Genomic DNA, 12,383 nt, shown 5'->3' on the forward strand with positions numbered 1-12,383 from the left:
AATAACTTGAGAACCACTTGACCTACAATGTTGAAACTTAATAGGATGATTGGACATGCAGAGTAGATGACCCCTATTTATTTTGAGGTCACTTGATCAAAGGTCAAGGTCACAGGAGCCTGAACAGTGACTTGAGAACCACTAGGCCAAGAGTGTTGAAATTTAGCGGGATGACTGGACATGCCAAGTAGATGATCCCTATTGCAGCCAACCATCAGTGTCTCTTTGACTTTTGCTCCTGACCCCTTTTGACTTCTTGCCTATAGGACTTTGCATTGGGGGAGACATGCGCTTTTTTACAAAAGCATTTTCTAGTTTTGATAGTATTTTGAAGAAAGAAATATTAAAAATCATGATTATAGTGATACTTATTATGGATCAAGTATTATTATTGAAAGAGATCGAACTGTCAACAAAAAGCTGTGGGGTGACACAGTAGGCCTTGTGGCTAATTGCCAATAATTAACAGCCGCTTGATCTTTAACATATCACAACAAAAGACGGTCACGCCGTCACACTTGTGATATGGTTAACACTCATGAAGACTTGCCCATGGAGGTAAATTTGATCAGCAGATTTTTACATTTCATCATGATTTCAGTTTTGTTTTCTCTCCTTATGGATTGACCAAAGGTTTCCCCAAGATTTTAAGCTCAAAATCGGGGTGTACATTATACATGGGTATTCATTTGTAAACTGTTTTAGTTTCTTTAAACAGAAATGCTTGCCCAGAAAAAAGAAACTTGAGCTATTGCAAAGCTATTTTATATATTTCAGCATGAATTCATCTTTGATGAAGTGTTTGAGGAGTCATGTTCAAATGAAGATGTTTATATCCGAGCTGCAAGGCCACTAATTAATTGTATATTTGATGGGTAAATTTCCAAGTTTTTGTTTCTCTGTCATATTTCTGTAGGAGTTCAAACATTTTCCTCTCGGAGCCTGTTGCAGACAATTCTGCTGTTAGTCACACATCCTTAGACATGAGCTTACATTAACAGGAATATAGTGTTTAGTTTTGTCAGCTGCATTTTACCAGGAAAAATAGTTGTTCATACAACGTCTGATATAATAATGTAATATTCAGCAAATGATTTTTATATGCCTATTTTAAAAAAACATATGTATTATGTGATGGCATGTGCATCTGTCCATCTGAGCAAACATGAGAACATTTGTTAGGTACTGAGGACAATAGGTAGTGGTAAATTCTGTTAATACCTTACTGCTTATTGGGTACTTTCTATCACTTGTTGGGTACTTTTTAACAAAAGAAATACCCAATAAAGGTCCTTTCGTAAGTGTCCGTCTGTCCGTCATAATTTGTGTAGGGATCATAATTTCATAACCATTAAAGGTATTGGCTTCAAACTTGGCATGTACGTAGGAAGTGATGAGATGATGTGCAGAGTACATGAACCTAGTCTGTAGGTAAAGCCTGTATATCAGTGAATACTGCAATTCATATTGCTTGAAGTTTGAGAATGATAATTCAAATTCTTTATTTGAAAGTTGAAACATGCTGATTGGACTGCAAAAATTTCTGTAAGATACATGTAATAATGCCTTAAAGTTTTTCATTTACAGAGGAAGTGCTACATGTTTTGCTTATGGTCAGACCGGGGCCGGCAAGACTCACACAATGATTGGCAACAGGGAGATACCGGGTTTGTATCTCCTGGCGGCACATGATATCTTCTCCATTATAGAATCAGCACAGTATGGTACAGGTGTTAAAGTTTGGGTCAGCTTCTTTGAAATCTACTGTGGTCAACTGTTTGATCTTCTCAATAAAAGAAACAGGTATTAATGGCTTTATATTCTTTATACAGTAAAAATTGAATTATATTTGAAATAACATGTTAATTAGCTGCTTTATGCTGAAAGGTCTTGTAGCATTTGAGAAAAAAATGTAAAAGAAAACGATTAATTTCATTTGATACAAGAATGGAAAGGAGCTGAAAAAAGAGTCTTTTAAGTTGTATTTGACCTTTTCCCTGACAAACCCTGTACTAATGACAAAGACACCGAAATTTAAATAAAATGTTTATGAAGACCATTCTTGAAAATTTGAAGAAGTTATCTTTAGTCTTTCAAGAGTTACACTGCTTTAAAGTAAGTCACCTAAAGCATTTAGAAACTTGAAGTCAAGAACGTCATAAGAGCGGTATGACATTGTTGAGCATGACATGTACATTGCGTGACATTTTTGCGACAAATTTGTTATCATATGTTCCATTATTTAGAAACTGTTTGAAAACATTTTATTGAAAATAACACAAGACTTAGTGTGTACATTGGTTTCACCACAGGCCTTTTAGTTATGAACTTCTGTTTTGTCATGGTGCATGGTTTGTTTTGAATTTTGGTTGTCAACAACAACACAACAATTATTTGTAAAATTTGGTAGAATTTGCTTTGTCTTGGATAACAAATTATAATGCACTAGTTTCTAGTTTCTGCATGAATACAATAGAAACAATGAATTTCAAGTGTTTTTATATTAATAATGCAAAAAAATACACTATGTCACCAATACAGATTTTGTCATAGAATGGTCGGTCTGCTTTTTACTGTTCAGGTTACATGCTCGTGAAGATGGTTCCCATCGTGTATGTATAGCTGGTCTCACTGAAACAGAAGCAGTGGATGAACAATCACTCATGCAGGTAACCAGTCAATATATGTCACATTAAGATGTCAGAATTATTAGTGGGCTTCTTTGTTCAAGTGGTTTTTATAAAGCTTGCTGAGTTTGATTCACTTGTCCCTCCCAATGGATTTAAGGTAGTTCTTCACATTTGATAAACTGTAAGTACAGTCAAACACATATTAAGCAGCCTATCAAGGGTGTGATATAAGCGGCTTCTTACGTCAGTTCAGTTACTTAAGGAAAGTCTAAACTAGAACAAAAATTTAATTTGGGAAGTTAGCAGAGAGGTGGTAGCTTAGTACAGGTTGAAGGCTGCTTCATCTGGATAATCTCATTTATAATATGGGAAATATGGAATAAAACTTGTCATATAGAAACAAAAATCGTCAGTTGTGTTAATTTATATAAACAGCAACTTTACTTACTTTATAAAGATAAGCAGATATTGCAAACGTATTCATGTTGACCTTTATATATTTTATTTGACTATATTATAGACCATATCTTTACAACTGTGAGACATTTCATTGAAATTTATGTTATAAAAATTTTCTAATTGCAAAAATGTCATGAAAATAGTGATTATCCTATAGACTTCCAGTACGAAAACTTCCTTGAAGTACAGATTTTTCAAAATAGCCAGACAAAAAAATCAATGACAGATCTTTTCACACAATTTTTAAATTGCCAAGTTTTCTAAATTTATCCTGAAGATTTTTTTTTATAAGGGCTTTATCAAACACTCCATTTCTCACAAGGGTTTGAATTCTTACATGTGAAAAAGCTATCCAATTGACTTGCTGAAAGTGGATAGTTCTACCCAGATGCTTGCCATGCCTGAAATATTGTCAGCCTTAGTGCCTGAGATCTCTCTCCAATACTCTTTAAGAAGAAAGTAGAATAAGAGATAAATTATTTACTTGTCACAATTAATGACCTTTAGTTTTTATGCCCCCGAAGGGAGGCATATAGTTTTTGAACCGTCTGTCGGTCTGTCAGTCTGTCCGCAATTTTCGTGTCCGGTCCATATCTTTGTCATCGATGGATGGATTTTCAAATAACTTGGCATGAATGTGCACCACAGTAAGAAGATGTGTCGCACGCAAGACCCAGGTCCGTAGCTCAAAGGTCAAGGTCACACTTAGACGTTAAAGGTCATTTTTCATATAGTGCATTCATGTATAGTCCATATCTTTGTCATCCATGGATGGATTTTCAAATAACTTGGCATGAATGTGTACCACAGTAAGACGACATGTCGCACGCAAGACCCAGGTCTGTAGCTCAAAGGTCAAGGTCACACTTAGACGTTAAAGGTCATTTTTCATGATAGTGCATTTGTGTCCGGTCCATATCTTTTTCATCGATGGATGGATTTTCAAATAACTTTTTTTTTTTTTTTTTTTCCCCGTTTATTCATCACAAAATTTACATTTACATTTCAATATATAACATATACAACATTAAAATATTCACATATTACATATAACATTCAAAGATTTCTCCTACTTTTAACATATATAACATTCAAAGATTAACATGTACATGTCTTTTTCTAGAAAAACGTAGTTCAACCTTACTTTAAAAGGAAAAGAAACCTCTTTAATAAGTACTATCAGGTTATTGAAACATACAAAAAAAGTACATAGAAAGAAGAAATGATTAAGCTGTATTGATTATTCTAAATAATTGAAAAACAATTTACTAAACAAATTACTTATTCCATTATTCAATAAAACATTTTTCACTTCTTGCAATAAATTTTGAATACAATATTCATATGATATAATAAAGACTTAGTACCAATAATTCTGTGGAGTATTCGTAATTGTAACCACTGAATGTAAGAATCTCTTGTCATGAGAAATACAGATTTATAGGCATACTTCCATTCAATATTATTAAAACATTGGTTCCATTTAACTTGATTAGTAGGTATATCATTGTTTGCAATCAGTACATTATACATTTGCTTATTTGCCATATTTGAAAATAAAACTTTTGAAACATAACAAGAGACAACAGGTCCATTGCAACTACAATTACCACTTATTCTAATATTACATGTTCTTAAATAGACTTTATAGTACTTTTTAAACCTTCATAAAATACAAAATTTAACCTTTTACCAATACACTGTTCTAAGTAAGATATATCTACAAATTCACCTGTGTCTGATATTAAATCTTTAACAAATCTAAAACCTCTATCAAACAGACTTTTATCAAATACACCTTTGTTACCAATTTTAAAACAGCTGTTGTAAAATAATGGCATTGCAAGAAGTTCATCTACAGTTTCAACAGGCATCTTATCCATATAAGGGATAAAACTTCTTAACACATCACACCAGAATTTGTTTCCTAGCCTTTTTAGCTCACCTGTCACAAAGTGACAAGGTGAGCTTTTGTGATCGCGCAGTGTCCGTGCGTCCGTAAACTTTTGCTTGTGACCACTCTAGAGGTCACATTTTTCATGGGATCTTTATGAAAATGGGTCAGAATGTTCATCTTGGTAAATTCTAGGTCAAGTTCGAAACTGGGTCACGTGCCATCAAAAACTAGGTCAGTAGGTCTAAAAATAGAAAAACCTTGTGACCTCTCTAGAGGCCATAATTTTCAATGGATCTTCATGAAAATTGGTCAGAATGTTCAACCTGATGATATCTAGGTCAAGTTTGAAACTGGGTCACATGCGGTCAAAAACTAGGTCAGTAGGTCTAAAAATAGAAAAACCTTGTGACCTCTCTAGAGGCCATATATTTCATAAAATCTTCATGAAAATTTGTCAGAATGTTCACCTTGATGATATCTAGGTCAAGTTTGAAACTGGGTCATGTGCCATCAAAAGCTAGGTCAGGAGGTCTAAAAATAGAAAAACCTTGTGACCTTTCTAGAGGCCATATATTTCACAAGATCTTCATGAAAATTGGTCAGAATGTTTACCTTGATGATATCTAGATCAAGTTCGAAACTGGGTCACGTGCGGTCAAAAACTAGGTCAGTAGGTCTAAAAATAGAAAAACCTTGTGACCTTTCTAGAGGCCATATATTTCACAAGATCTTCATGAAAATTGGTCAGAATGTTCACCTTGATGATATCTAGGTCAGGTTCAAAACTGGGTCACGTGCCATCAAAAACTAGGTCAGTAGGTCAAATAATAGAAAAACCTTGTGACCTCTCTAAAGGCCATATTTTTCATGGGATCTGTATGAAAGTTGGTCTGAATGTTCACCTTGATGATATCTAGGTCAAGTTCGAAACTGGGTCACGTGCGGTCAAAAACTAGGTCAGTAGGTCTAAAAATAGAAAAACCTTGTGACCTTTCTAGAGACCATATATTTCATGAAATCTTCATGAAAAATGATCAGAATGTTCATCTTGATGATATCTAAGTCAAGTTCGAAAGTGGGTCATGTGCCGTCAAAAACTAGGTCAGTAGGTCAAATAATAGAAAAACCTTGTGACCTCTCTATAGGCCATATTTTTCATGGGATCTGTATGAAAGTTGGTCAGAATGTTCATCTTGATGATATCTAGGTCAAGTTCGAAAGTGGGTCATGTGCCATCAAAAACTAGGTCAGTAGGTCAAATAATAGAAAACCTTGTGACCTCTCTAAAGGCCATATTTTTCAATGGATCTTCATGAAAGTTGGTCTGAATGTTCATCTTGATGATATCTAGGTCAAGTTCGAAACAGGGTCATGTGCGGTCAAAAACTAGGTCAGTAGGCCTAAAAATAGAAAAACCTTGTGACCTCTCTAGAGGCCATACTTGTGAATTGATCTCCATAAAAATTGGTCAAAATGTTCATCTTGATGATGTCTAGGTCAAGTTCGAAAGTGGGTCACGTGCCATCAAAAAGTAGGTCAGTAGGTCAAATAATGAAAAAACGTTGTGACCTCTCTAGAGGCCATATTTTTCATGGGATCTGTATGAAAGTTGGTCTGAATGTTTATCTTGATGATATCTAGGTCAGGTTTGAAACTGGGTCAACTGCGATCAAAAACTAGGTCAGTAGGTCTTGAAATAGAAAAACCTTGTGACCTCTCTAGAGGCCATACCCTTGAATGGATCTTCATGAAAATTGGTCAGAATGTTCACCTTGATGATATCTAGGTCAAGTTTTAAACTGGGTCACGTGCCTTAAAAAATTTGGTCAATATGTCAAATAATAGAAAAACCTTGTGACCTCTCTAGAGACCATTTTTTTCAATGGATCGTCATGAAAATTGGTCAGAATTTTTATCTTGATAATATCTTGGTCAAGTTCAAAACTGGGTCACATGAGCTCAAAAACTAGGTCACTTTGTCAAATAATAGAAAAAACGACGTCATACTCAAAACTGGATCATGTGGAAAGAGGTGAGCGATTCAGGACCATCATGGTCCTCTTGTCATTATATTTTCGCAATACAAATTTCCAAGATTAACAATTCTATGTAAGTCAAATATTGATTTTAACAACACATAACACTTTCCAGTTCCATTAAAAGCTTTTCTTATCCATGACATTTTCATACTATGTTCATATTTATAAATATCCACCATTTTTAGCCCTCCTTCTTCATAATTCTTGACAACAACAGAGCACTTTATTTTATATGGGCCATTCCATACAAAGTCATACAACAATTGGTTTAAATCATCCATAAACATTTTAGGTGGTGTTGGCAAAATTATAAACAAATTTGTAAAGAGAGGAACTAACAATGATTTTACAACAGTAATTTTTCCAATAGGAGTAAGTAATCTTCTGTTCCAGTAGGATATCATCCTTTTAACATTTTCTAACTTATCATTGAAATTAAGCATTATCATATTATCAAGATCTACATCAAAAATAATACCAAGTACTTTAAACCTTGTAGTACCCCAAGATAGTTTGTACTTTGTCTTTATAGATCGGGTACTGTATTTCATTGCACCTATCCAAATAACATTAGTCTTCTCAAAATTAACTTTTAGACCAGAATAAAATGAAAATTCATGTAGCATATCTAGGGTAGCACGTAAAGACCCTTCCGAGCCATCCAACAAGAATGAAGTATCATCAGCAAATTGAGATATTTTATACTCAACTTCATCAATAGTTATACCTTTTATTTTCTCAGAATTTCTTATTTTAATAGCAATTATTTTGGCACACAATATAAAAATATAAGGACTAATTGGATCTCCTTGGCGGCAGCCTCGTTCTACTTTGAAGAAATCTGATAGGAGTCCATTGAGTTGTACTGAAGTCATAGTATTATGTAGAAACAATCTAAGCCATTCCTTGAATGTGGTTCCAAAATTAAAAAAATCGAAAGCTTTTTCAATGAAATTAAAGGATAATGTATCAAATGCTTTCTCATAATCTACTGTAATTAATAGTCAAGGAATCTTTCTCTCTTCTGTTATTTTCATTATATCATACAGTAGCCTAGTATTTTTAATCCCCCGCCATGGCGGAGGGATTATAGGAATGGTCTCCGTCCGTCCGTCCTTCCGTCCGTCTTTCCGTCCGTCCGTAACAAAATCGTGTCCGGTCCATATCTCCTAAACCCCTTGAAGGATTTTCATGAAACTTGGGTCAAATGATCACCTCATCAAGACGATGTGCAGAACCCATGAGTCAGCCTTGTCGGTTCAAGGTCAAGGTCACAACTCAAGGTCAAAGGTTTGAGCCTGCCATTTTGTGTCCGCTCTATATCTCCTAAACCCCTTGAAGGAATTTGATAAAACTTGGGTCAAATGATCACCTCATCAAGACGATGTGCAGAACCCATGAGTCAGCCATGCCGGCTCAAGGTCAAGGTCACAACTCAAGGTCAAAGGTTTGAGCCTTCCATTTTGTGTCCGCTCTATATCTCTTAAATCCCTTGAAGGAATTTTATAAAACTTAGGTCAAATGATCACCTCATCAAGATGATGTGCAGAACACATGAGTCAGTCATGCCGGCTCAAGGTCAAGGTCACAACTTAGGGTCAAAGGTTTGAACCTTCCATTTTGTGTCCGCTCTATATCTCCTAAACCCCTTGAAGGATTTTCATCAAACTTGGGTCAAACGATCACCTCATCAAGGCGATGTGCAGAACTTATAAGTCAGCCTTGTTGGCTCAAGGTCAAGGTCACAACTGAAGGTCAAAGGTTTGAGCCTTCCATTTCGTGTCCACTCTATATCTCCTTAACCCCTTGAAGGAATTTTATAAAACTTGGGTCAAATGATTACCTCATCAGAACGATGTGCAGAAATAATGAGTCAACCATGCCAGCTCAAGGTCAAGGTCACACCTAAGGGTCGAAGGTTTGAGCCTTCCATTTGGTGTCCACTCTGTATCTCCTTAACCTCTTGAAGGATTTTCATCAAACTTGGGTCAAATGATCACCTCATCAAGAACTCATGAGTCAGCCATGTCAACTCAAGGTCAAGGTCACAACTGAAGGTCAAAGGTTTCAGCTCTGTATCTCCTAAACCCCTTGAAGGAATTTCATGAAACTTTGGTCAAATGATCCTCATCAAGACGTTGTGCAGAATTCATGAGTCAGCCATGTCAGTTCATGGTCAAGGTCACAACTGAAGGTCAAAGGTTTCAGCTCTGTATCTCCTAAACCCCTTGAAGGATTTTCATCAAACTTGGGTCATATGAGCGCCTCATCAAGAACTCATGAGTCAGCCATGTCAACTCAAGGTCAAGGTCACAACTGAAGGTCAAAGGTTTCAGCTCTGTATCTCCTAAACCCCTTGAAGGATTTTTATGAAACTTTGGTCAAATGATCACCTCATCAAGACGTTGTGCAGAATTCATGAGTCAGCCATGTCAGTTCAAGGTCAAGGTCACGGCTAAAATCAAAGCTTTTACCCTTTCACGATCCATAGCAGTGGCGGGGGATTTAGCTGTCTTTCAGACTGCCTTGTCTCCTATGCATCTACCCTGTAAAAAACCAGTCTGGTCATGATTTATTAGTTTTGGTAATACAGACTTCAGTCTATTTGCAAAACTTTTAGATAACATTTAACAATGTAAGAGGTCTGAGGTTTTTTAAAACTTTTCTGGGTTTATTTTCTTTTGGGATACATGTTATTATTCCTTGTTTTTGAGTAACAGATAGGGAACCAGTAGTAAATGCATAATTAATAGATCTTACAACAAAATGACCAAGTTTCATCCAAAAAACCTTTAAAAATTCTACAGTAAATCCATCTGAACCTGGAGACTTATCATTTTTCCTTTTTTTCAGGGTGTTGAGCATTTCACTATAAGTTAATAGACCTTCTAAACTATCTGCTTCTTCTCTAGACAATTTCTTAACAGTAATATCTTTTAAGTCATTTTTTATATCATACAACTTTTCTAAAACATTTTTAGAATACATATTTTTATAAAAAGAACAAGCTTCATTTAAAATATCTGACTGATTTGACAGCACAGTACCATCTTCTTTTTCTATAAATGGAATAACTTTGCTTGTACAATACTGTTTTTCTAGATTGCAGAAATAACTTGAAGGCTTTTCACCCTCATCTATGAACTTTGCTCTAGATCTTATTACATATCCTTTCATATTTTCTGCTCTTATTATTTGCAATTCATTTTGTAAATTCAGTAATTCTTCTTTGTTATTCTCATCTAAGTTCTTTTCTATATTTTCTATTTTGTTTACTACAATTTTTTCACGTGAAACTCTCTGTTTCTTCTTATAACTCGAGTATGCAATGGTTTTTCCCCTAATTTCCATTAACAAAGTTTCCAGAAATAACTGATCATTTATAACAAACTGAATATCATTGTTGTCTATATTAAGTACATTCTCTAAACAATATACAGGTAAACAGTACTGCTCTTTAATCTCGTCAATTTTATCATTTATACACTCTAAATAATTTCTATCATACAGCAGTGAATTATTAAATTCCCATAGAGGTTTACCATGTTCAATCTCATTGAAAACCAATTCTAAACATACAACAGAATGATCAGACCGGTAAGAGATTCCAATAGAAGACTCCTTAATTTTTGACAGCAAGTTTTCTGATGTTAGAAAAAAGTCAAGTCTACCTTGCTGTGTAGAATTCATCCGCCTCCAAGTAAAACGTTTTTGATCACCATTAATAATTCTAAATGTATCAACTAAATTTCGTTCCCTTATAATTGTACAGATTTTTTCCCTAGCTTTTCTATTATTATCAACAGATCTGTAATTCATATAATCTTTGTCAACATCTAATACAAGGTTATAGTCTCCACAAACAATGTACGAATCATTACCGGTTGTATCTATACGATTAAATACATCAGAATAGAAACTAGGTTTGTCAGCATTTGGACCATAAATATTACATAAAGTAAATCTTTTCCCATCATAACTAACATCTAAGAATAGACAGTTACCAGTAGTATCTCGCTCAACTGAGTGTACAACAGTTGGAATATTCTTTTTCAATAAAATGCAAACACCTCTAGAATTTGAAGTACCATGAGAAAAATAGCAGTCTCCATCCCATTGTGAGTAAATAACTTTTTCTAAACCATCAGTAAAATGACAATCTTGTAAACAATAAAACTCAGCATTCTGTTTTTTCAGGAAATTAAAAATAACAATTCTTTTACTATGTATAGGTTAGTGTTTATTAATGTGTATTTACAAAGTTTAATCAGCTACGAGCGGCGCAGCCGTGAGGCTGATTAAGTTTTGTAAATGCACATTAATAAACACTAACCTATTTAGTGTTTGAAATTATTTTTGAGTCGGCTAAACGATGTAATCGTTTTGACGAGTCCTTGCTATCCAGCGATTCTCTAAGTCTAAATGGACCAAATAACACAGTGAAGCGATGTAGTTCCATTAGATTTCTCAAACTTCAAACAGTTCACTGCAAGAATGAAGTTAAGTTGCGTGAATTCCCTTTGCTATGACCAATATATGATGTAATCTGTCATATTTATGACTTGTAATTGTGCAATACTCGAATGTAACTCATTAACCATAAATGTGCATTTTATGAATTGCGCAGGCTTACAAAGCTTGCGTAACATCCAGCGAAAGACAAAAAATAGTTCCACAGGGCTCCAGATAAGATGCGTATTAGCGTAAATTACGTATAGAAATAATGCAAATACGCATGTCTAATAATTTCTAAACGTATATAAAATTACAGAAATGCACACAATGCTTTTTAAAAAACAAAATCTGAATTGTCTGGATGCGTTAGGTAACATAGCCGATCCCGATCAGCCTTAATTCTCCCACATTGAACGTATACACGCATCGTATGATTTCTATAAACTTTGCGTGGGTTTCTACACACACACATGAATTTTGCAGTCAGTAAACGGATAAATTATCGGAAGAAGAAGCTCTTACTGGTTTGTTTAGTTACTACAGATATTAAAAATGATTTTAATTCTTATTTTTCGAGAAATAAACAAATCGGCGAAACATTAAATTGTATTTTCTTGTAGTTTTTGAAATCGAAAGTAGATCGTCTATGTTTGGGGAAACGAAGCAACTTTTTTATGAAAAGATTTAAATAAGAGGTAATTTAACCGTAAACTTCAATGTCAGATACTGCAAATTGCTGCTAAATGTCTTCGTATCATCACAATTTGTAAAATATATTGTTCAAACTGGAGAAAAGTGTAATCGTATCCGGATATAATATTTTGGGTAAATATCGAGCTGTGTTATGAAATTTTAAGAAAAAAAAACTAAAAACAAACTGAAACTGGTAGACTATACTGTCAG

The 12,383-nt window shown here is 34.5% G+C and overlaps 1 protein-coding gene across 3 annotated transcripts in view; it reads left to right on the forward strand.

Annotated features, from left to right (window-relative positions):
* Nucleotides 1-12,383, forward strand: part of LOC123565972 (kinesin-related protein 3-like) — a 43,762-nt gene that overhangs the window by 9,873 nt on the left and 21,506 nt on the right. For all 3 annotated transcript variants that reach the window (XM_053550293.1, XM_053550295.1, XM_053550294.1), the window contains 3 exons: nucleotides 778-875; nucleotides 1,588-1,803; nucleotides 2,582-2,669. In XM_053550293.1, the coding sequence (XP_053406268.1) occupies nucleotides 778-875; nucleotides 1,588-1,803; nucleotides 2,582-2,669 (402 nt within the window). The remainder of the gene's footprint in view (nucleotides 1-777; nucleotides 876-1,587; nucleotides 1,804-2,581; nucleotides 2,670-12,383) is intronic.

This window comes from Mercenaria mercenaria, chromosome 8 (genome assembly GCF_021730395.1).
Source record: "Mercenaria mercenaria strain notata chromosome 8, MADL_Memer_1, whole genome shotgun sequence".
Classification (NCBI taxonomy): Eukaryota; Metazoa; Mollusca; class Bivalvia; order Venerida; family Veneridae; genus Mercenaria; species Mercenaria mercenaria.